This window comes from Myxocyprinus asiaticus, chromosome 18, assembly GCF_019703515.2.
Source record: "Myxocyprinus asiaticus isolate MX2 ecotype Aquarium Trade chromosome 18, UBuf_Myxa_2, whole genome shotgun sequence".
Classification (NCBI taxonomy): domain Eukaryota; kingdom Metazoa; phylum Chordata; class Actinopteri; order Cypriniformes; family Catostomidae; genus Myxocyprinus; species Myxocyprinus asiaticus.
Genome location: NC_059361.1, coordinates 36217020 through 36243630, shown reverse-complemented (window position 1 = coordinate 36243630; position 26611 = coordinate 36217020). Strand labels below are relative to the sequence as shown.

The 26611-nt window shown below is 38.1% G+C and overlaps 1 protein-coding gene across 1 annotated transcript; it reads right to left on the bottom strand.

Annotated features, from left to right (window-relative positions):
• Nucleotides 1-822: 822 nt before the first annotated feature.
• Nucleotides 823-22278, bottom strand: LOC127455716 (probable ATP-dependent RNA helicase ddx6). Its single transcript, XM_051723788.1, has 14 exons — nt 22155-22278; nt 15491-16093; nt 15346-15409; nt 15126-15230; nt 10535-10664; nt 10243-10389; nt 10043-10137; nt 9782-9904; nt 9342-9470; nt 9088-9204; nt 8810-8873; nt 8315-8416; nt 7972-8156; nt 823-4345 (listed from the first exon to the last, which is right to left on the bottom strand). Exons 2-13 carry the CDS (start codon nt 15691-15693, stop codon nt 7981-7983), a joined length of 1455 nt encoding a protein of 484 aa, XP_051579748.1. The 5' UTR covers nt 15694-16093; nt 22155-22278; the 3' UTR covers nt 823-4345; nt 7972-7980.
• Between the last annotated feature and the right edge of the window lie 4333 nt (nt 22279-26611).

The following is a 26611-nucleotide window of genomic DNA, read 5'->3' as shown; positions in this document are numbered from 1 at the left end:
TTGCTACACCATTTCCAAGATGATCCTTAAAGACTGATTGGTAGCCTGACTGAAATGAGCCCGCCCCCATATCTCTATGTGATTCTGAATGGGAGATATGATTTGACAACTTTCTTGCATTGACTGCCATAGTAGGGGAAAAAAATTTTTTTTTTCATGGGTGAGACCCTTGCCATAGTATGCCAATGGGAAATTTTTGGGAAGTTTTTTGCCCCCCAGGGGTGCACCATACCCCAAATCCCTTAGAAATGTCATAGCAATAGGCCGGTTAATTCATGGGTCTCCTACAAATGGTGCGGGACAAGTTAGGTGCCAAAGTTTTATACGGAATAAGAATAATAAGTATGTGAGATTACAATAGTGATCTTTCTCAAGCCAACATAATAAGCTTAAATAGTAGATCAGTATGTTGGCTTTGACAATTTTGGCTATTTGTAATCTAATGTGAGATTACAATAGTGATGCTTTGCAAGCACCACTAAGTTTAAACAGAATCAGTATGTTGGCTTTCAAGCCAACATAATTATAGATTATAGTACATAAACTTAAATTTTAAACGTTACATTTTTTTATAATGGATTTTGAAAATGTATTATTGCAAGTCTGGGTCTGGAACAAGGATACAACAATACACTAATTTGTCAAACAAAATGGGGAGTGAGAAATGTTTTAACAGATTTTAACCTAGAAATTCACAGGGCTGAAAACACCCACAGTTGAAGAAACATGTTTTGTATGCTCTAATTTTCTTATGAAAAACAATTTCCTTCATGTGTGAACACTCCTGACATCAATCTTGCACAGTATACAAATTAAAACACATTTAAGTGGAACTTCAGTGAGCTTTATTTTCAAACAAAAACCACAGATGTTAACCATTGCATTTACACATCACAAAACCTCAATCTTTAAAATGTAGCATCACTGAGAACAATGCCAATTGAAATTGCCCAATTTCAAAAGAAAAACAAAACTCAAACTTTTGATTGAATAAATTTGGTTGGTCTTTTTTAATAAAAACGCAATATCCAATAGATTTTCACTTAAAGAAAAAAAAAAAAAAATCCAAAATCTAAAGGGCAAAGTTTAGAGATCGAATTTTCCTTACCCAGAACTCCTGAATTGTTGATTTCAATTTTTTAATTCCCAATTCTCTCCATTCCCTCCCCCCTACCCACCCACAAACCCAGACTGATGTATCCAAACACTGCGAGACTGAACAGGCTGATTATTGTAAACTGGCCAAGTGTCCAGAATTAAGAAACAGATACATCAGGGCAGCAAAACACCCTTCCCACCCACCCAAAAATTAAAAAAAAAAAAAAAAAAAAAAAAAATATTAACAAAACCTGAAGAATGAGTGGATTTTGAAGATGAGATTATTCCAGGTTTTAAATAGGAACAGGCGAGATGTTCTCCACCTCATTCTTCTAAAGTAAAAAATGAAAAATAAAAGAACCAAAACCCCAACCACTTCGGAAAAGGCCAAGCACATACAATCACATGCTGATTTACAACAGGTCATGAACAAACTGATTTTCACAGCAAGTGGTTTTTGAAAAATAAACACCAGGCTGCTGCCAAAGAGCCCATAAACTCGTATACTCCTCTCTAGAGCAGATCTTGCAATCAAATAGCCCCCAAAAGAAACCAAGATGACTAAAAAGGTGGGGCATCTATGTGCACACAGAGAGGTAATGTGCTATAGAGAAGAGCATACAAGCTTAGATTCAAGCAATGCTACTGGGAAAGTGTTGCAAATTTTCGAAAAGGATAAGGGGGTCCCCAAACACCACAGTAACTTTAAATTTTGCTCATAATGTGTTAAGTACAACCTTTAGCTTAAAATGTTGTTGGAAAAACTAATTGTGACACTTCCCAGTAAACAATGCTGATCCAATTTATAAAAGAAACATCTCACCTGTATTTGATTTTTGAAAGGGGACACGTTAATCCGCACAAAGTAAAATTAATTTCAGGTCAATTCTGTGCCAATTATCACAAAAGGCAAAATTGCATCCCTCCCAACTCTTACCCACCCCATAAAGATATAACCCTCAAACATTTAAGGGTCAAAACATCCAACTTATCCAAAAGCAGCAGATGGGCTAAAGTGTCTCAAACAAGCCACTGTCAATCCCCAGCAAAAAAATATTGTCACTCAAATCTTGAAAGGCTATTAGTGTTTGGGGGAAAGGGGAGATAAATATTCTGCTGCAAAGAAAGAAAAAAAAAAAAAAATCATTTGGTTATCAGCACCCATGAAATACCCATGTCCCTGCCACAGTATTTCCAAACCACCCCCCCTCCCCCCACCAAAAAAAAAAACCTTCCCAGTCGGTCTAAACACTTCTGTTCTTACAGAGAAAGTGCCCTTAGCACAAGTGCAGCCCGTATTATTGCCCAACCCCTGAACTAAAGTTCAAACTAAGTGCAGCCCACAACACAAAGGTTTAGATTCTGTTAAGTCTGTGCAGCATCTTATTACAAAAAGGCCAGTTGACTTACTGTGCACTAGATCTCTTTGCCGCTACATTATGACAGTCCAATGTTTATAATTCTTGGCATCCAGTTTGTTTTAGATTTTTGTCCATTTTTCCTTTTTCCAGTGAGGAACATCCAAGTCCTTCAATCCCTCCCACCCCCAATGGTCTGTTTAAAGTCATCATGTCCCAGTGCCAATGGCAGTGAACACAGACCCATGTAACAGCTACACATCTCGCTTATAAATTCAATATTTTGTACATTGCCAATTTGAGCTGCACTGCAGCGAGTAGCACTATTACATGATGAAAATATTAAATTACCTCTATGATAAGTCACCCCGGCTAGGGGACCCTGCCGAGTGCCTCAAGTCAATTTTACAAGCAAAAGGTTGGAAAGCAAATAAGCCTCATGTTTTCATTCTTAAGAGGCCATTTGAGCAACCAACGTCAGGAACTTTGTCAACACTGGGTAACGAATGAGATTTAATAATTTAGAACACACAAGTGCAAATCTGAACGACTGCACCACCTGCTCAAACAATATTCTTGAGAACAATGTCTCCAAGCTCATACTCTAATAGACTCTTGAACAAAGTTTGGGGATTTAAAAAAAAAAAAAAAAAAAAAAAAAAAAAAAGGTCCAATTTTATATTGGTATAAACTTGGCTTTACTTTCCCAACTGGGGGGGAGGGGAGAAAAAAAAAAACAAAAAGGGAATACGCAAACAAAATAGTGCCATCCAGTGCTGACAGAACCCTATATTTAAAAGATCTTTTCAACAACTTCTAATGGTCACCCAGCCTCTTTAGCTCATTTTAAAACAATCCATTAAAAAAAAAAAAAAACTAAAGTATTTACAAAATGTTTACAATGTGCCCAGATCTGTATAAATGGCACATTTAGGACAGAGTGCCTACCCATTAAGAATGCGAAACTGCACTGAAGTCAAAAAGAAAAGGCTGGTCTGAGTCTGGTCAAGTCCCTCTTAGTGTTGGCCCACTGAAGACAGAGGGGGAAAGAATTATGGGTCTCTAGAGGCATGGCATGTTCCATGAGCAGTTGAAGGAAAAAGCCACTGAGAGCCTTGCGGGACTTTTGAAAGCTTGCCACAGGAACATTAGCCTCATATCACTGCAATCATGCTGGTCACTGATATCGTCGCAGTTCTCCAGGGGGTTTCTCTTCACACCATAGTCAAGTACGCCAAAGGCCGCACAATAACACATGCTGCCTCACCGCTCTTTTGCTGCAAAATCCTGTTCTTTATAATAATTGCCCTAAAACTCTAAAGGGTGGCAGTTGCAAAATGGATCTCTTGATGTCAAATGGGAGGGGGGCTGACAAGCTATGCAAAAGCTTGAGAAAAACAAGATGATCTAGTCTCAAAAAGTGGCGAAAAGAGAAAATCAGGTTATTACTTTTTGAACAAGTTAAACTGCTTGTTAAGGCACTTGTTTCAAATGACTAGAAACATGAAGATGCAAAAGGGATAGAGTGAGTGCAGGTTGAGGATGTGCTTGCAGGCGATGAGTTGTCACTTTTTTTTTTCCCCCTCGGTTGATAATTCAGATCCTCGTTTCCCCTCTTTCCCTCCTCATTAAGTGATTGAAAGTCTTCAGGGTGGAATAATTGTGCAGCAGTCCTGTATTAGGCCACAAGTCCTTCACGATTATTGGGCAGTCGCAACATCACATTCCTTGCGGTGGCACCAGACAAGAAAACAAAAAAGTGGGAGAAAGAGGAAGACAGATGGAAGATAGTTGAAGAAAAGAGAAATATTCCCTAGACACAGTAGGGAAGGAAAAAAAAAAAAAAAAAAAAAAAAAAGGGGGGGATAGGGGGACAAAGGATTGGTGATCTGAAAGAGGCAGAGAGAGAAGAAAAAAGTCTTATCAAACATCTTAGCAACAAACTTTGATTATTTGATAGCAGTTTGACATCGAGTGCGTTTATATGCACACTCACATCGATTATTCTTAAGCCAAAAATGTGCGATCATGTAACCACCTTAAATGATTTTCCTTTATCGGGTTAAGATACATGTGCAAAAGATCCAATAATGCAAGAAAACCACAAGTCAGGTTGACATTTTGACATATGAAAATAAGCACTCAACACGTGAACACTGAATAAACAGTCAGAAAGCAGGTAAAGGTGTTTTCATGCAGAGTGAAAAATTGGGCAGACCAGTGGCCTATACCATCAACCTAGTTGTACAAACACAGGGTTGAAGGATTGGTTAACAAAACCAAACCAATCAGGGTTAATTGGTACCATAATGCTGCTCATCAACTCCAGCTTTGAACATGAGTGACGTTTGCAGCGAACAGCCAATTGAGTGACACATGGAGAGGGAGAGAGAGAGATATTTGCGAGTCAGTGGGATTTAGCTCTCCTGATAAAGGCTGATCATTACAAAAAAAAAAAAAAAACCTTTACACTGCACTAGAGATCACCGTGACATCATGAAAACATGATTTACACAGTAAAAGGTATCACTGTACAATTTAGAGCCTGACCGATATGGGTTTTGAGACAGATACCGATTTTAAAAAGGGAAAATTCATCAAAATGGTGGCCGATAGTTAATTTTAGAGCTGGAATGAAAACAGACCTTTTCTGTGGATTTTTCACCGATATGACTATGCAAAAGGTACTCAGAAGGCTGCTTTCTTCAATATTTTTTTTTTTAAATCAAAGAATGATATTATTATTATACATTGTCAACAAATTCTAGAAATGAACACCGAGAAAATAAAAATACAATAAATAGCTAAAACATCAGTACTGTTTAGTATCAGCCAAATGCTGACTATATTAATGCTGCAGACAAAAGAGCGACAGCGGTGTTACACCATATTTCTGCTATGAAAGTTTCCCCTGAACTTTGTAACGGTGGAAAACCAGACTTTAATATTACATTTTATAAATGCAAATGACAAACTGTGAATCCTGAACAAAAAAGTTTGGCGAATACATTTACTCATTAGCTTCCACTCAGCTGACAACAATGAAAGTAACTGTGTGATTAGCTAGTTAGCTATAAAGCTCGTTGTCACTGAGAGTAAAAGACTGACATTGTTTTTTTTTTACTTTCCAGCATTGTCTCTCACCAACTAGGTTATAACATAGCGTGAAATCAACACTCAGACACAATCCACCACCGCACTGTTGACTGCTGAGCTGCAAAAAGATGCTCTGATGTTTACTTTTCAATCTGTTACATATATCGGTGAAAGGCTAATATCGGCCGACCAATATAATCGGTCGGACACTAGTACAATTATAAAGAAATTAAAGACAGTAAGAAAAAAACACTGCGGTTGATGCAAGAGCTAACAGGACTTCTGGAATCAAATATTGAAATTTGAGAAATATAACAGCTGATATATCAATCCGTAAGTGAAGTCATGTGTCCACAAAAAGCACACAGGCTTAATTTTATAATCTTAAAAAAAACAAAAAATTGTATTAATTTAAATTGAAAGCTCAATCATTTAATGCAGGCTACTACTGAATAATTAAAGTGAGCATTTGGAATACTCTATGCAATAAGTAATTTGTTTTTTTTTTAAAAGACGTATTTTGTGTACTGCTTATATTGAAGTTCATGTGAAACTTTTTTCCTCTCTAGCCTGTGAAAGAAATGAGTAACATTCATCCATTTCGCTATTTTGTAGCAAGATTAAGCTTTTAATATTTTAAAATGGATCACTAATGGCAGGTATTATATTAATCCATTTTACTAGCCATTTTATAGATAGAATATTAAATCATGTTTATATTGTCATGGATTTTTTTTATTTTATGGCTAGAGTAGTAGGTAAATTAAAACCAATTATAGTGCATTTAAATAAAATACAAGACTCCATCTGCCAAAAATTTTAGACTTTCAAATAATTTATCACGAAGAGTCGATTTTGTGGATTAAGGATTGTTTATAAAGTGGCTTAAAGAGACGCTGGAATGACAGTATCTGTTAGCACTCCGTTACCCAGAACGGACCTGCTATGGAGCAGGTTAGCCGTGTAGCGCAAGTTACTATGGCTATGAATGTCGCTAAAAGTCGACCAGCCTTCATGGTACCAAAACACCCAGTGCTCACGAAACAGGCTTCATGGTACAGGCCTCAGGTTGTTTCACACTAAGCTCTGAGGGAGTTTAAGATTTCCCGTTTCAGTGGCATACCCAAAATTATAGGCTTAAAAGTCAAGAGTTTTGTATATTTAAGAAAACTCTTCAAATATTTTCATGATATAGATGATGAATTTATCAAGAAACTGCAAAACCACACCTTTTCTGATTTTATATTATATCTCAGGGTGTAAATGGAGGTAGCTCCGAAAAACTGCTCGTTTTGTTCCCAATCATGTCAACTAACTGTACTTGTGTTGATACAAAACAAAAGTTAAAAGCATTACAAAAATAATTTATCCTAGTATCCAAAAGCCTCTCCAAACAAATAAAACAATTGTACATAAGAACTAATTACACATGCAAATACAACAACTAAAGGTATACTCTCTCAAAGCACGTAGGCATGAGTAATGAGATCTCATTCAGTTCCATTCTGTGTCATTTGAGCCATTATCGCGTCTATCATGTACTTGGTGCCATCTCCTGGTGGCCATTAATAATTAGAGTGAACGATCCTCTCTGCCATATTTAGATGGCTTCCACCTCTGGTTGCAGTACTACATTTCCAATGAAGTCATCTGATCCAGGAAAGCCAAAGTGTTTTTAGCCAGATAGCACATTATGTGCTTCGTGTGGATTATCTAATGATCTATGCATTCGATTATCTTGTGTGTGGGCTCGTTTTAAAGATAAACACCAAGTAATGCTGTGAGATTTTAGGTTTTGCTTATTTTTCATAAAAGGTAAAGTGAAAATGCAGCATAAGCAACACCTGTTTACATGTAACATGCATGTCAAAGAGATACTTGGCTATTACTCGCTATATTTTTCTGTGTGAAACAAACAGGCTGGTTATATTCTATTCTTTCAGAGCTTTCCAACGACATACGACATGGCTATTTGATCAGTTTTATGTTTTTACAGATTACAAAAATCTCTGAAGTCCAAAATTACTAAAATATTCAAACAGAACACTTCTGATTTGTCTGCAAATTTCAAAGCACTTGTTCAGTTTTGGTCATAATGCCTACATGCATTGTAAAGGAGCTAAGCTTTAAAACAATACCTACTGTGTTGGTCGAAACTGTAGTTATATTTTGATTTCTCTGCAGGGCCCAACAGAGCTTAAAGGTTAAGCAGTTTATGATCTTACCCCAGTAAGAGAACACTGTTTAAGATGTTGATGATCACACACATTGTCAAGTTAAGCATAATCAGAGTTAGATCGCACACACTCAGTGAAACGTAAAATTTTTTCCAAGGAAAAGACCTTTAAAACAATACTTCTCTACAAAGGCTTCATGCATTGAAGCTTGTACTGTTAGCTCTAGTCTTGACTGAACTCACCTCTTTTGCTCACAGTTTAACCTCTTCGCCACTCTCACTGTGGTACTCGGCCACATATAGACTTTTGTCAATACTGCTGGGAATGGGCTTGATCTCAGTACCCAGCTGTTCTTCAATACCTTTCAGGTTAAAGCGGTCATCATATGTGATCAAATTAATGGCAAGACCCAAGTGTCCAAATCGACCTGTGGGGAGAAGGCAAATGTCATGAACACTATTGCCTTATCAAAAGTCTGTCTACCAAACCGTGGCATTTCTAGATCGCAACGTCGCTCGAAGCTAAATCACATGGAAGTGTGTGCACGTGATGGGACGCTCAGGTCACCGAGAGCTTCCTACTAACCAGATCTGCCAATGCGATGGAGGTAAGTCTCTCCAAGTTTGGGGAAATCAAAGTTGATCACAACATTCACAGCTTGTATATCAATTCCTCTTGTGAAGAGATCTACACAGAGAAACATTTCAAGTGGTCACAAAATAATGTTGATTGAAGGTAAAGGTGCAGAAAATTGGTTTAATATTTACAAGAACTTAAGGGGCAAAATTACACTTTCGTCCAATTTTTCAACACATGGTTCAGGAGAATCAAATTCTGTTTTAACAGAAGTGACTGTTTGAAAACCAGGTACAGTGATGTGGCTGAAACAAATATAGATTTTAAAATCTAGTTTAATAAAATTCTAGTCTGACTTTAACCAAATAAAATCATTTCCTCAAAATCAATTACAAACTAGCACAATCCAATAAAATATGCGCCAGAGACAGTGCCTATATTAGTGAAGGCAAAAAACACAAAACAGAAGTAACTACTCTGACAAAGACTGCTAACTGCCCTTACCAGTGCAGACGAGATTTCGACATAAGCCGTTTCTGAAATCATGGAACACGCGGTTTCTGTGTTCCTAAAATAAAGTGAAAACATGCATTAGCAAACTACAATATGCAAGGACAAGAAAAAATACTTAATGTTAATTCTGGATTGTTAAAATGTAGGATTTACCAGCCCAAACAAATGGAAATTATAGTTTTTATACATTCTAGAGAAAAAACATTTGCTCCTTTACAAACTTCTGCCAACAGAAATGTGTTAACACGGCAGGCACCTTTTACACCCACCTGTCTCATCTTGGCGTGAATGTAGAAACAAGAGTATCCCAGCTGAGAGATCTTCTTGGCCAGGAGCTCCACTCGCTGGGATGAATTGCAGAAGATTATAGACTGATTGATCTGGAGCTGAAAAAAACATTTACAAACACAAACCATCAAAAACTGATTATACACATTGTAGTCTACAGTTCAAAAAGACATCCAAAATACAGGTATGAAAAGCTGTAAAAGTATGCCATGCAAAATGCCACAAAGGCTTTTACCCTGGAGAAGAGAGTATTAAGGCAATGGACTTTCTGCCTTTCAGTCACATAGGCGTAGTACTGGGTAACCCCCTTCAGGGTCAGCTCCTCCATCAGGTTTATCTCATAGGGCTTCTGCAGATGAGAGTTCTGTAGTTAAGGGGAACAAGAGCATAGAATTAGTCATACTTTCCAACACTGAGAACATCAGTGTGCGTCACATAAAATGAACATGGCACCAGCAAACAAGACAATTAAAAGGCGATATGTTTAATTGTTTAGATGGTAAAACACTTTCCCAGCCTTATAAGCAAGCCAGTCGTAGGCCGATTGTAAACACTGTGGCGCTATTAAACAACAAGTTGAGGCATGACTCTTTAACAAATGGCAGTTATACAATTACCTCAGCATAGGATTAGTATAAAAACTAATCACTTCACTATCTGAATCAGTGGGCTTACCATGAACTTCTGCACACTCAGGGGGAAGGTGGCAGAGTACAGTAGAATTTGCCTTTGCTTGGCCAAGCAGCTCAAAAGTTCCTCCATCATCTTAACAAAGTCCTGTGACAGGAGCTTATCTGCCTACTCAGCAACACATGGATAATAAAAAAAAAAAAAGTAAAAAACTTTATGCAATTGTCATACCACAAGTACTGAAGTACTTTATGTAACTGCAACCATATTACAAGCCAATCAAAAAAAAGTTCTTATTTCACACACCTCATCCAACACGATCATCTGTACTAGGCTGACTTTGGCCACTCCCTTTTTGATGAGGTCTAAAATTCTTCCTGGAGTGGCAATGACAACATGCACTACACAAAAGGGAAAATTGTAATCCATGTGTCCAAGGCTTTTGTACAGAATAAAGCAGCTCAAATAATATTGGTGGTAGGGGTTTGGGAATTAAGTCCACATACCCGTTTCGTCGAGTCTCATAATGTCATCACGGAGGTTGGTTCCACCTGTAGTTGCCATGACCTTGACCCCACCCATGTGTTTGCTGACCTGGATACAGATCTGACTCACCTGTAGAGCCAGTTCTCTAGTGGGCACAATGACCAATGCTGCAAAGTCACAAGTATTCATATGCTTAGCGCATGAAGCCACTTAGTGAAAATTAAAAACGTAAACACCGCTGCAGTCTGTTATCACCTTGAAGATGCCAAACCCAACATCTCCCCATTAGTTAGGTCAGGCGAATCCAGTTACCTTGTATGCTGTCTTTCTTCAGGTCAATGCGTTCAAGTAAGGGAATGAGGTAGGCGCCACTTTTTCCTGTGCCGTTCTTGGCTCTGGCCAGAATGTCCCTCCCAGATAACGCAATGGGAATGCTCTCCTCCTGCAGGAATGAGTGGGAACACAGTAATGAGCAGATGGGCCTGATTAAACAGACTTCTGTCATACAGGAGATACTGAATGGTCACTGACAGACAAGATACCATTTCTGAACACAGTCTAAAGTCAGTTTCTCTAAGAGAAATAAATGTTTAAATTGCACATTTCTAAATTCAGCAACAAGGTTTGGCTGCTTAGCTTTTGCAACAAGCTTGCTTTTCCATTGTGTTCCGCAGAAGAAAGTCATACGAGTTGAGTAAATGAGCAGGGCTCCAGACTAAAAACAACTTCGAAGCCACTGGCTTCTAAACTGAAACATTAAAAACAGCCATTTGGCTCCTTAGTCACCAAATCACAGAATTGCTCGATTTAGATTGCTGTTCAGAAACAAGACAGAAAGCTAAAGACATATTACCCATTAATCTGAGGTTTAATAAACAATATATTGAGAAGTTTGCATTCCCTTTTGTCTCAAACGTTTTATACAAATGAGAAAATATTTTTTATTTAGTACTGCTCTTCAGAATCTACATTACATAAAGTATCATATGCATATAGTAGTGTTGCCTTCTTGAGCATCAATGAATGTTTGCACCTTGTGTAATAGTTGCGTACAAGTCCCTCAATTGTCCTAAGTGTCAAAAGCTTGATCTCATTCATCTCACACACGCGTGTAATGTTTATATTAAATTGTTTTAAAATATTGCCTTAGTCTTTCTTTACGGATACTGGATGGCCCAGACACAAGTGCAAATTGAAAGAAATTCCTGATGCAGTTTGTGCTACTCCAATCCCAAAAAATAATAATAATAATAATAATAATAATAATAATAATAATAGGTACAATACAGGACTTTTAATTATAAAGAAGCCCGAAATACACTTGTGACTCTTATTTTGAAATGTCTGCACACCCAGATGTGAGGACACTGATGGCTGATTCGCTGAGAAAGTGAATCTGATTCAAACTGCTAACCTGAGCTCCTGAGTTCAAACCCTCAGTTCTTTTCAGGTGATTCATGAATGACACGGTTCAAAAAGAGTCGTTTGTTCACGACACTCTTGCCCTGGGTTTGTTGTTGCATGCAGTGCAGCGAGCTTGTCAGAAACAGAACAGGTGAAATGTGGAGCGAGACACTGGTTGTGTGTGCTCTAAATATATTCAATAAAACTCACAAGATGATTCGATGAAACTGCACTTGAATGCGCACAACCCGACAGTTGCCAATGGTGACTAGATGTTAAATTGGCGCAATCAATTATTTTTGGGTCGCATTTGTGACCATTAGTCGCAGTCTGGAGCCCTGAGAGAATGTTTTCACTGAACCACCCCTTTAACAGTATGAAATACACTACCTGCCCCCCCAAAAAAAAAAAAAAAAAAAAAAAAAAAAATTACCATTTGAATTTAAACAAGCAGATACTTAATGATTAGATCATTATTGCAGTGATTAATAAGTTTCAGCTGGCAACAATTCTTTTAACCCTAACTGATGCAGTGTGTAGCTTCTCATTTCTTAAACAACCATGTTGGAAGACGTATCCCGTGGTCGTGGAAGATCATTGGCCTGCAAAGAAAACTAAGGAGATTGCTGAAATAATGAATTGGGTTAAAGGAATAGTTCACCCAAAAATGAAAATTTGCTGATAATTCACTTACTCTCAGGCCATCCAAGATATATCTGAGTTTCTTCCTAAAAATCTTATTCTGTTTTGATGATTTCATTTCAGGCCTCCTCTAAACGACGCAAGCTCGTTGGTAAGGTCACGCATGGAGGCAGGAAGCACGTCATTGTTTACAAGAGAAACTTGCAGCGCACAGACCAAGTGCCATTCAAACCAAAAGTCCAAAATGATATAAAATAACTTCTAAATAAAAAAAACTGCATTAAATAACCAACCCTTATTTCGGAGCAATGCCGTTGCGTTATTTACTTGTGCTTTTTCTTTAGCAGAAATAAATAGGCTATATGACTGTCAGGAATTCAAGCCACACAAGTTGTAGTTAATGAAACCAAGTGCGAGAGCATTTACTGAGATTCACACAGTGAGATCAATGGTACAGGTGATATCACACAGAAGAGAATCCTCAAACTGAAGAGGGATTCACAAGGTTGATGTCCACAGAACTGAAGAGGTAACAGGAGAAACAGCAGGGTAAGCACTAAACAGAGCAAATACAGACAGCGTGGTCAAACTAGAGTCCTTTGTGTGAGACTTCACAGTGAAGTGGCGTGAAGGTGAGTTATTCATGCAGGCAGTGATGAGTGAGTGAACTGAGTGAAGGTGTGGTGAATTAGAAATCGGAGTGATGAGGAGCGGAGCGCTGAGGGAGGTGCAGAGCCCAAGGGAATCGTGACAAAGTTCACACATACGAGTTCACTGAAAAAAATATATAAACCATAAGCCAGAGCTTCAATCGCTCATGATCATGTTTAGGCAATTGATGAAAAGTTAATATTTTTCCAGGCGTGCATTTTCTTTGGGGCTTCTGAAGGTTGAAGCACCCAAGATACACATGCCAAACAACCATTTTGAACAATACACTTATACAAATCTACAGCAAAGACAACTAAACTTTTGTACAGTGCTCCTCTTGTAAACAATGACGCGCTTCCTGCCTCCTCCATGTGACCTTACCAACGAGCTTGTCATCCCTTTCATGAGCGCACGTCACAGATGTACGGAAGCAAACATTTGTAGAAGTATACAAGTATTGTTTTGTTTAAACAAATAAATCGTTTGGGTTCAGAAGAACTTTGTCGACTGGAGTCATGTGGATTATTTTGATGCACCCTAAATATAAATTTTGGACCATCAAAAAAAAAAAAAGTACAATTCACTTGCATTGTTTAGAGGAGGCTTGAAATGAAATCCTAAAAATCTTAAATTCTGTTCTGTTCAACTCTTGGATGGCCTAAGGGTGAGTAAATTACCAGCAAATTTTCATTTTTGGGTGAACTATTCTTTTAAGAACTGTCCAATGCTTTATTAAAACCTGGAAGGATAGTGGTGAACCATCAGCTTCACAGAAGAAATGTGGTCGGAAAAAATTATATTTTATTTTTCTTAATCCACAGTAGAACTCACGGCTATGTTTTAAAGTGAAAGTAAGAGCATTTTTACAAGCACAATGTGCCGAGAACTTACAGGACTGGGACTAAACAGCTGCATGGCCACAAGAAAGCCAGTTGTTAGTGAGGCTAATCGAGAGGAGAGAAAAAAGTCAATTTGTAAGGGAGCATAAAGATTGGAATGTGGAGCAATGGAGAAAGGTCATGTGGTCCGAGTCCAGATTTACCCTATTCCAAAGCGATGGGCACGTCAGGGTAAGAAGGGAAGCACATGAAGCGATGCACCCATCATGCATAGTGCCCACTGTACAAGCCTCTGGAGGCAGTGTTATGATCTGAGGTTGCTTCAACTGGTCAGGTCTAGGCTCAGCAACATTATGCGGCAATAAAATGAAGTCAGCTGACTACCTGAATGTACTGAATGACCAGGTTATCCCATCAATGATTTTTTCTTCCCTGATGGCATGGGCATATTCCAGGATGACAATGCCAAGATTCATCGGGCTCAAATTGTGAAACAGTGGTTCAGGGAGCATGAGGAATCATTTTCACACATGAATTGGCCACCACAGAGTCCTGACCTTAACCCCATTGAAAGTCTTTGGGATGTGCTGAAGAAGACTTTACAAAGTGGTTCGACTCTCTCGTCATCAATATAAGATCTCGAGGGGGCCTGGGTAGCTCAGTGGTAAAAGACGCTGGCTATCACCCCTGGAGTTCGCTAGTTCGAATCCCAGGGTGTGCCGAGTGACTCCAGCCAGGTCTAAGCAACCAAATTGGCCCGGTTGCTAGGGTGGGTAGTGTCACATGGGGTAACCTCCTCGTGGTCGCTATAATGTGGTTCGGGGACAATTAATGCAACTCTGGATGGAAATGAATGTTGTGACGTTGTATAAGGTTGAAACAATGCCACGACGAATGCGCTGTAATCAAAGCTAAAGGCAGTCCAACAAAATATTTAGAGCATGCAACATTTTTTTTGGGCCAGGCAGTGTAGAAGAGTTTTTTTTTTTTTTGACTGCTGCAAGGAACTCTAATACAGAGTGATCATTCACATGGTATTTACTCAGCTGATATTAGGACACTTAGAGATATTAGGCATCGAAAGAAAGAGCATTTGCTTGGCTGATTAAATGTTAGTTCCCCCTTGTGTAAATTGCAAAAAAAACAACAAAAAACGTGACACATGACAGCTTTGTCAATGGATGGAGAATTTCAGTTGTCAGATTTGTTTAGTGAACGGAGTAATTGATGAGCACGTTTACATGTTAGTTCTTACAAAGATTATGCAAACGGATAGCTCTCTCCAAGCATATTTTACCTCTTTGGCCACCAATGTCTATATATTTGTAAGTGGTATAAATTTGGTCAAAAATGTTTTTGCCCCTTACCTGTATAGGTGACGGTTTCTCCCAGCCCATTTCAAAGATGCCCATAAGCAGCTCTCGTTTCAGGCAGTAATCTTCAAACTCGTTTCCCTTGGTCGACGTCACATCCTGTGAAATTTCACAATAAATGCATTAGTTCCAGACAGCAACAAGAACTTTAAAAAAGGATTCCGTTTCATAAGCCATCATCAGATCATGTTGTTACACATGTACATCTACTTACTGAAGTTTTCATGCGCAAATCCTTTGGAGGAAGCTTTAGATTCTTCTTCCAGTCATCCCCAGCCCTAACAGGAATTATATACACCAAATTATGCCAATCATCTTAGCACTTATTGTACGACATGCACTTCTTTGCCAGGACTTACTTGATAATGGTGTTGGCTGTGGGTGCTGGCAGGGAGTTGCCATTGATGACTGTACTGGAGGCCTTGACCTGGGCAGGCTGCATTGTTTGGGACCCCCCTCCACCACCTCCAGGGCCCCCTGCTGGCTTTACAGAGCCTCGCATTTGACCATTCTGATTCGACAGTCCCAGAATCACTGGATTCTCCATTCTGGCTGTACTCATGACTTTAATATTCTCTCTTCCAAACAGTGAGCAACAATAACAACAATGGAGATACCTTTATCCTGATGGGCTTGCAAAACAATTTGCAAGTTGCTCTTCCCACAGCTTACTAAGCATCCAAAGCACACAAAAAATGTAAAGCAATATTTTCAAGCAGTTCCTTGTTCCTCAATATGCAAGTCTCTTGTGGAACATTTTAATATGAATGTCACTCAAGCAACTGGGTCACAGATTTTAGAAGCAGGAAGATTAGCTTCAATTATCCTTCCACAAATCAATGAATCCCTCCTTTGCAAAAGTTTCAAAGACCAGGGTCCACGAAGCCGGTGCAAGTCTTTTCGAATTTTCTGTCCATTCCTTTCTCATCTATGCATCGACAACAATTTCAAAGGTTTTCCGCCTGTGTGAGAAAGTAAAAACTTCATTTAAAAAGATGCTATAACTGTGTTTAGAAAGGGCTTTACAGAACACAAATGCACATAAACATTCACCAAGTAAAAAGGTGTGCTTTGGAATAGCCTACTTTTTAAAGAGCTAATCAAATCAAATGCTTGTAGGTCATCTGGGAGCAAGTCCCGCAGCTTGGGAATTGCAGTTGCATGAGCCGAGTGATCTTGTTATGGGCATATTATGGCGAAAGAGCATCTTCAATGTCAATCAAAACCACAGAAAGTGACAAATGCAAGTAATTTAGCAGGTGTGCTATTAATGCAGCACATTTCCATTATTCAACAGGAAGATCTGGACTGCACATCTTTGCACATGCCCAAACAGATTACTCGGATGATATTAAGCATTGAAAGAAAAGCGTTTGCTCGGCCGATTAAAGTGTTAGTGTCCATTTGTGTAAAGTGCACACACAAAAAAAAAAAAAAAAAAAAAGTCAATGGATAGAGAATTTCTGTCATAAAGGTTTTAGTGAACGGAGTAATTAAGCACATTTACATGAACGTCCTTACACTGATTATGCTTAATAGGCCAACAAAGTGTGTGGTCATTTAAATGCATTAAATGGCTTTCCTTTATCAGTGCATGGTCACAAACCATGCAAGAATAAATTGATTAGACACGTAGATTTTTGCAACGTGAAATCAGGGTAATGGGCATGTAAACACCTTAAGGGGCGGTCACACGATGTTGAGCACATGACAATGAAACACCAGCAGGGCTTAACGTTAAGGAGTTTTTCTACTGGCCCAGTCGGGCCAGTGCTTCAGACTTTTATTTGCCCTGCCAAAATTTTCACTGGCCCCAAAACAAAAATGAAATAGCTGATACATCTTGACTTAAAAATATCGTGTCCAAAGCCATTTTATTTTTTTTTTTATTTTATTTTATAATACACACACGTCAAAAGTTCTGAAACATTTCACATTTTAGAATAGTGAAGTCATCAAAACTATGGAATAACAAATGGAACTATGGGAATTATGTTGTGACTAAACAAAATCCAAAATCAATCAAAACTGTGTAAGATTAGTTCAGATTTGTTTACGGATTCATTCAGATAACCGTTTTTGTACATCACACTTAGGTGGCAGCAAATCAACATCTTTCATGTGTTTTGGGTCATTAAAACATTGATAAAAGCAAATGACAACAAAGCATATAATTTTGTGAACTGCTGTGCATAATCAAGGAATATACATTGTAGTGTCAGTCACTTTTACTCTTAATTAACCCAGCTCCTTTCTCTCCTTGTTAAACGGGATTACCGAACTAAACAAGTGAAATGCCTCCTCTGTCAATCTGTCATAAGACACTGATCCTCGCTCATTCATGAATTGAATGAGGAAATGGGGCATATTAGTTCAGTGGCTCAAACCAATTATATGCTCCTTCACAGCCCACACTCCAACGCTATTGGCTCACACTACAGTCACTCTTTACATGTGGGAAAATCAACCAAAGTGCCTCAATTCAAACAAGTGCAGTGCTGCAGCTGTTTAGAACAGTTACATGCTGATTGTAAAGTCACAGAACTTCAGGGGGGCTGAAGCCCTCCTAAAAAAGGCCTAATAATGCCAATGGCTGCTGCTAGGACACTTGGAAATGAGGGAGGACAGTTCTAGGAGAGCGTGCTCTGTGTCTGCACGCACGTGCGCTCAGGAGACTGTTCCTCACCACTTCCAGTATATCATGCACTCGCATGTCTTTGAAAGCTAAATATAAATCACGCTCTCTCGTCACCGAGTGCTCAGTTAGAAGACTTTGTTCACTCCGTGTATTTTTTGTGCTCGTTCGCTCGTTGTCTGCTAACAGTGACGTTACAAATGCAGCACTGGCCTGATCGGGCAAGTGACAGTTCTTGCAACCGGTCCGAACCTCTCTCACACTGGCCCATCGGGCAGTCCTTATTGTCGAGCCCTGACCAGGATATGATGTTATGCAGGAAAGGCTTCTGGTGTAAGTAAATAATACAAATAATATTTTATTTAAAATGTTAATATATCGTCTACTTTCCAGCAACAATAAAACACGCAGCTCTGAAATGGCCCATGTATTCTTTGTAATGAGCCAAGAGTTCAGCGTGTGACATTTCGATCTTCTATTGGTCATGCTTCCTCTCGTCATACGGATTCGCAGGCCAGAGTTTGCCAAACTTTAACTGTACGAAATTTCTTCGCATGAACTTGCGTTTCCAGTCTCCGGATGCGTTTGAATGGAAGTAAACAGAGTGAAGTAGAATGAAAATGAAAGCTGTTTCCTGCGTTTACATGTACACAACATGTCAGCTTCTTAAGCTGAATCAAAGAACGTGCTTGTTAATGCACTCATTGAATTGTATTAGTAAGTACATATGGCACTATATTATTCTCTGTATATTTGGATATAAGCCAGTGAGAAACCCATATTGGTCAACCACTACAGTCAGCTTGTTCATAAGAACGGAAATTGTAGATTTGCAGCAGTACAAATAGTTAGCCTAACAAAGAAAAACATTTAGAACACATGAGAAAAGGCCTTACTGTGGCAGAGGTGACAAGGCTGTTCAAACACCCAAAATAATTTATAACAAAGCTGTCAAAAACAGTCCCATGAAGGAAGACATTAGACTGCCACGATATCATAATTTTCACACCGGTGCGGTGTTCACGTTCAAACCAACTAACTTTAGTGGACGCTAAGTGGTACTATGGGGTAGGTGTGTGCAGCGAAGCCATTCTGTATTTGTATCTGTTTATGACAAAATTCTGTATCCGTCTCTGTATTCGGATAGAACCGAATGTGGGCGGGGCTTAAACCGGAAGTGCACCAAAACTAAATGACCATTTTAAATGTTACTTAGTTTACAATAAGATATGCCTTGTATATGCCTTTTCAGAATAATAGTCTAATAATAAAACTATAAAATAAATTTAATTATTTTTTTCTTACTAGATGAAGCTGAATTTGTAGGCTACATTAACTGTGGAATTTGTTAACTGTGGTTTCTCCTGGTATTTCAGATATTAATATCGGCATGAAACAATTTTTGTTTGTCTGTGCAGGTATAACAACATTATTCTGAAGGCAAGAGGTGTCAATCGAAAGATGAAATGTCAAGCACACATTTTGCAGCAAATAAATACAAATTCAAACATTAAGTGAAAAAAAAAGAAAGCCTACAAACAGGTCAAAGTCCCATAAATCAGGAATTATGATAAGACACCATTACTTAGTCATTATTCATCATTATTAAATGTCAAATTTAAATAGCGCCTTACCAGAGGTAGCAGTTTAAAGAAAAAAAAGAGCATGTTTCAGTTCCTTTGTATCTATCCTCCAAACAGAGGAATACTACATGGAGCATTTAAACCTTTCGGAATAAAGTCTTAACCAGATAATTACCTTAAATAGCTGATGTGGACATAAATGTGGTCAACTTTAAAAAGACGGAGAGACGGGCTCCGACATGAAATCATCACTTCAGGTCAGGAATTTAACATCACGCTCAGGTTTAGGCTATAAATAAGTACATGAGAATCACAATTGTGAATCGTGATACTTGTACGCTTTCCGCTTTTTGAAATGTCTATGATGTCGTATCTTGTAAATGTTACACTTGAAAAGAGACCGCAAACAGAGTCGAGACTGTGCCCATCCAATCTGAAATCACAATGAGCACATTTTCATTCATAATGTTTACACTTTAGAAATATTGGCTGCACAGATTCATAAATTCATTGTAATTTTGTATGTTTATTTAAAACGTCCCTTTATCCTTGTGCCTCCTGGATAATCAGTCCTAGAAATATATTATTCGGATGAATCAGTTATTCGTTTTGAAGAGCAATTAAAATTTGTTCAACTTTTTTGAACGATAGCTTTTCAACAGTTGTGAAGGGCAACATCTTTTTGGCATCGAACCTACTTCATCCGTGCATTCTCTCCATCATGGGCTGCCGGTCGGGTATTTAGTTGCCCAGGCAAATACATCACTTATTGTGGGTTGTTGTGGGATTACTGTTGGTGTTTTATTACCCTTCATCCCAGGACCCAGTTTAGCTGCTTTGGAAGAGAAATGACTTTGAATGTGTGAATACATTTCTGTTCCGTTCCCTCCTAGGGCTGGGTGATATGCAAGAAATTTGTTCACGATATTTTTGTTAAAAAAAAATCCAATCACATTCTTTCTTTAGTGATTTTGCATTGAAAAATAATAATAAAATAAAAAAAAAAAAACTAAAATTTAAACCAAAAGACATTTCTAAATTCAAATTGCACTTCAAACAAAAGCAATTAAAATAAAGTGGTCAAAAAAAAAAAATTACTAATACAAATTAAAATCTAAAAACAATTCTAAAAGTAAACAATTATAATGATAATCACTAAAATATAAATCATGGTTCGAGGTGAATGTTTTTGTATTATTTTGTGATTTAATCAGATGTATAGTCTAATATAAAGTGACCCTGTAGAGTTGCTCTCAAAACAAACTGCTTTGTGGAAATAAAGCAAACTGAACTCAAAGCACCTCTGAGTTGAGACGGTCTGAGGTCATTTGCGGCACTCTCATAGACAATACTATTCTTGCAACAAAAAAATAAATAAATAAAAAAAAAATAAAAAAAAGTTTCATTAGACTGAAACAAAGAAAGAACGAGAACCCTTTACATGCGCGTGTTCCACGAGACACGCCTCCGAACAAACAGCGCATCAGACATGCGCATAGACGGCTTTTCTGTCATCTGTTCTTAATAATATAATAAAGTGTGTTTCTTCAAGCACGTGTCTGTGTGTCTAACGGCAATACTTGTGTCATTCTGAATCCGAGATGTCTTAGTTACCCACCATGCACATTATATTCACTACCTGCAATTAAACGTCTTCTGTCTGTGCGCGTACTTTGCTGCCTGTGTAATTTGATACGTTGGAAAAGAACATCTGGCTTCAATGCGTTATGTTCATTTATCATGGGTCGCAAACTCTTCATTAGGCAACTTTTCTTTATTTAAGGCTATTCTATTTATTAGGCTATTGTATTGATATTGGAAGTTCCATTTATAATGTTTCCTCCTTTTACCCGGTATAAAATACCACACCGGTGTTGTCCCTTGTACCAAGTAAAACCGGTAACACCGTGGCAACCCTAGAAGACATGCACATTTTTGACATACTTGTATACAATATCAAACTTTAGTGTCTATTAAATGCCACATCTAATGATAGCAGCAGCAGCAGCACAACGTCAACACGACAGGCCTCGGTGGAGAGTAATAATTTGCCTGCATTTGTTAAGAACTCAATTTAATAATAATAAATTATTATTATTATTATTAAAACTATTGATAGTGTTGCTGTGAAACAGGTGCAGCTGTGAAATCGTGTTACATTTAAAAAGACACGGCAAATGCAGTTTAGCTCAAGATAAGGTTAATCGACGGTCTGAAAGAAATCGTTTTTAAGACACAGAAAACCAATTAATATAAATAACCAAGTATAATAAATGTTATGTCTTTCAATAGCGATATTGTTACATTTTACTGTCTTTTTTCCACACAACGTGAATTTCGCTGGCACGAAGCTAACGCTAACGTGAGCTACGCAGCTAAAGCGGACGGCTCGATGTTCGTCCCATTTGAACAGACAAGTAAAACTAAATAATAAACTTAAAAAATAAGCCCATTTCGATATGTTTCGTTTTTTTCCGACAATGAAATCGCTGAACGTTGCGGGAAAAATAATCTCACATTGCTCGAGCTGGTTAGCTCACGTCAGAGCTCGCGAATACACACACACAGGCCGCACGCGCATTAAATCTAGCAGAGATTCACAACGAACGGTCAAACATTACTATCCTAAACATTTAACGGTGTATAATTAACACTTACCGCCGTTTTAAGCGATTACCTAAACGCTGTTACTGAGCCAAGATAGAAGGGAGTAAACACAACGCCACAAAGAACCCCACAAAACCGAGGTCAAATCGGACTCAACATTGCCGTAGTACATATCAATTTGACTTTATATGTACTCACCTACTGTGGCTGAAAATAGCTCCGTGTGTTTGTATTTGTGAGTTTTAGGTGTAGAGCTGTGACATATATTTAGGGGTGTAAAGCGAGTGTGTAAGATGGCTCCCAGTCATCTTTAAACCCTCCCAGAATCAGTCACATGAGTGTCCTGTCTAATCCACAAAAACACCAACAATATCTGCTTTATTTATTATATTTACGTGATTCAATGCCGTTTTCTTATCTTAAATGAGTTTAAATATGTTGAACTGATTTTTAATAATATATTTGTACTGTGTAGCTCTTTGCATCGCAATTTTTTAATTTTTGCATCATTGTAGGCGTATGAGCTCATCAAAATGATATTTTATTCTTAAAAAATATATTATAATTATATGGCAAAGCTCATTTCTTACCGCGAGTATGTTTTTGTGTTGGCTCTTGGCAGAATATGGAAACCCGATATCAAATGACACGCAGAGGTCATTTATTAGGTCAAGTTCAATATGTTTGGGGTTGACTAATTGGTAAAGGTATGTCTTCATGTGATTAAAAGTGGACTGCCTCTTATTAGGATCCCTCAAAGTGTAGAAACGTCCTATGCTCTTCTTTTTGACATGTATTTCTTTTTTCATAAATGTTGAAGAGGTTTGCCATGCACAAGGTAGGAATCCTTTGATAGGGACACCTGTAAGGTTGAGAGGTTGTTAATTAATGGCTGAGGAATCTTCACTGACCAATTAGACTAACAGAGACTGGCATGTAGGCATACAATACCCTGATAGCATACATACAGGTGCATCTCAATAAATTAGAATGTCGTGGAAAAGTTCATTTATTTCAGTAATTCAACTCAAATTGTGAAACTCGTGTATTAAATAAATTCAATGCACACAGACTGAAGTAGTTTAAGTCTTTGGTTCTTTTAATTGTGATGATTTTGGCTCACATTTAACAAAAACCCACCAATTCACTATCTCAAAAAATTAGAATATGGTGACATGCCAATCAGCTAATCAACTCAAAACACCTGCAAAGGTTTCCTGAGCCTTCAAAATGGTCTCTCAGTTTGGTTCACTAGGCTACACAATCATGGGGAAGACTGCTGATCTGACAGTTGTCCAGAAGACAATCATTGACACCCTTCACAAGGAGGGTAAGCCACAAACATTCATTGCCAAAGAAGCTGGCTGTTCACAGAGTGCTGTATCCAAGCATGTTAACAGAAAGTTGAGTGGAAGGAAAAAGTGTGGAAGAAAAAGATGCACAACCAACTGAGAGAACTGCTGCCTTATGATTGTCAAGCAAAATCGATTCAAGAATTTGGGTGAACTTCACAAGGAATGGACTGAGGCTGGGGTCAAGGCATCAAGAGCCACCACACACAGACGTGTCAAGGAATTTGGCTACAGTTGTCGTATTCCTCTTGTTAAGCCACTCCTGAACCACAGACAATGTCAGAGGCATCTTACCTGGGCTAAGGAGAAGAACTGGACTGTTGCCCAGTGGTCCAAAGTCCTCTTTTCAGATGAGAGCAAGTTTCATATTTCATTTGGAAACCAAGGTCCTAGAGTCTGGAGGAAGGGTGGAGATGCTCATAGCCCAAGTTGCTTGAAGTCCAGTGTTAAGTTTCCACAGTCTGTGATGATTTGGGGTGCAATGTCATCTGCTGGTGTTGGTCCATTGTGTTTTTTGAAAACCAAAGTCACTGCACCCGTTTACCAAGAAATTTTGGAGCACTTCATGCTTCCTTCTGTTGACCAGCTTTTTAAAGATGCTGATTTCATTTTCCAGCAGGATTTGGCACCTGCCCACACTGCCAAAAGCACCAAAAGTTGGTTAAATGACCATGGTGTTGGTGTGCTTGACTGGCCAGCAAACTCGCCAGACCTGAACCCCATAGAGAATCTATGGGGTATTGTCAAGAGGAAAATGAGAAACAAGAGACCAAAAAATGCAGATGAGCTGAAGGCCACTGTGAAAGAAACCTGGGCTTCCATACCACCTCAGCAGTGCCACAAACTGATCACCTCCATGCCACGCCGAATTGAGGCAGTAATTAAAGCAAAAGGAGCCCCTACCAAGTATTGAGTACATATACAGTAAATGAACATACTTTCCAGAAGGCCAACAATTCACTATAAATGTTTTTTTTTTTTTTTTTTATTGGTCTTATGATGTATTCTAATTTTTGAGATAGTGAATTGGTGGGTTTTTGTTAAATGTGAGCCAAAATCATCACAATTAAAAGAACCAAAGACTTAAACTACTTCAGTCTGTGTGCATTGAATTTATTTAATACACGAGTTTCACAATATGAGTTGAATTACTGAAATAAATGAACTTTTCCACGACATTCTAATTTATTGAGATGCACCTGTATATCACCGAGATGTCTATTTGGTGTGTGTTTACATCTGGAAGACGTATTTTTAACATTATTTGCTCCTCTGCAATACATCTGTAAGATCTGATCTTTTTAAGATGTTCTGCATATGATTTTGAGATGAAAAGATCTAAAAACAGACATCTTGGAGATGTACGTGTGCTATCTGGGTAAAGTCAGAAAATTGTAACCGGTTATCACATTTACACTATAGGGAATCCTGCATGTCTGGCTGTATCAGGAGCAAGTGAGTGACATGATGAACTTGTGGTAAAAGTTAGATTATCTAGAAGCACACTGGGCGATGTCTGCCCTAGTTAGTGACCTATAAAAAGGGCCGTAGCAAGGAATTCTGGCCCCCCTCCTGATTGTATATTGGTCTGGACCCCTTTCATAAAAAAACAAAAAGTGTGTTAAAAAAAAAAGTAAAAGTTTAAAATGTGTTGTGGGCCCCTGGAATCGTTACAGCCTTTCACTGTATAAGCTACAGCCCTGCCTGGAAACTCTCCAAAAAGCCCAACCTATTCAGAATGTGTCCCTTGGCATAGCTAGTTAGTTTTTTAGCACATTACTGTGAGGTTGCAAGGGTGTTCTGGGCGGTTGCTAGCTGGTTGCTTACTGGCCCAATTCAAAAGAGTCCACCGAGTTTGTAGAGACTTGTGTCTCTGCAGAACAAAAATGGGTGTTTCCCAATCAGTGTGTGTGTTTTCAAACTGCTTTACATGATTTGCCTACTACACTGAGATTCCCTACTTTCATTGGATAGTTGAGAAACGCCCATCCTGGTTTGTAAATGCCCACTGATTACTACATTGAGATTCCCTACTTTCATTGGATAGTTGAGAATTGCCCATCCTGGTTTGGAATTGCCCACTGATTACTACACTGAGATTCCCTTATTTCCTTAAATAGTTGAGAAATGCCCATCGTGTGTATTGGAAACGCCCACTGATTACTACATTGAGATTTCCTACTTTCATCTGACAGTACATTAGAGATTACCAAAATAGATGAGAAACACCCGTTTTTATCATTTATTTTTGCACAAAATACATTTATTTGTAATATTTGTATTATTGTCTTTGTTCTTCGTCTTACATCTATTCACCTTTATTCTCGACTAAGTGTGTCTAATGTTCACCAAACTCATTCAGGTGATGTCTAATCTCTTCTGTGTTATCCTCCAATATATTTATTCCTGTTGTACATGACAAAGTACAGAGAAACAGCAGGGTTACTAAATCTGACAGTACATTAGAGATTACCAAAATCTGTTACCCCTTTTTATTTTCAACTAAGTGTGTCTAATGATCACCAAACACATTCAGGTGATGTCTAATCTCTTCAGTGTTATCCTCTAATAGATTTATTCTTATGGTATATGATGAAGTATATAGAGAAACAGCAGGGTCATCAAATCTGACAGTACATTAGAGATTACCAAAATCTGTTACCCCTCTTTATTATCAACTACATGTGTCTAATGTTCACCAAACTCATTCAGGTGATGTCTAACAAATATTCTGGAAGTACCTTTGGATAAAAGTTTCTGCTAAATAACTCCTTACTTACTAATGAAAATGATGTAAAAATTCCAGGGTGAAGAGTGAACATGGAAGAGTGAGAATTATTTTTCCCTTACACATGTTAGATTTTACAAAGAGGTCTGGCATGTATACCCAGGGGCGTAGATTCCAGTTCTTTAAACTAAAATGTTCTTTAAAAGATTGAGCAGGGCTGACAACAATTTGATGTTCAATTATTATTAGAGCTGCATTATATTAAAGTCTTCATTTGTTTTGTATTGTTTTTCAGTGTACGTTTATCTTAAACCTTTTAGCCTATTCTTTTTTCAGGTGATGTAAAGAGAGTTGAATCTAACCTAAATTATAAGCAACTCAACTTTACTTATGAAATGAAACTGAAGACTCCTCTGTTCAAGCTCACCAGACTCAAAGTCCACAAATGAAGCCTCCCGAGGGAATCTGAATAATAAAAGCAATACAAATTCTTAGCAGGAATAAGCAAAGGTACAATATAAATGAAAAAATAAAATCAGCTGAGAAATTTCAGCAGTACTGTAGATGCCATAAGC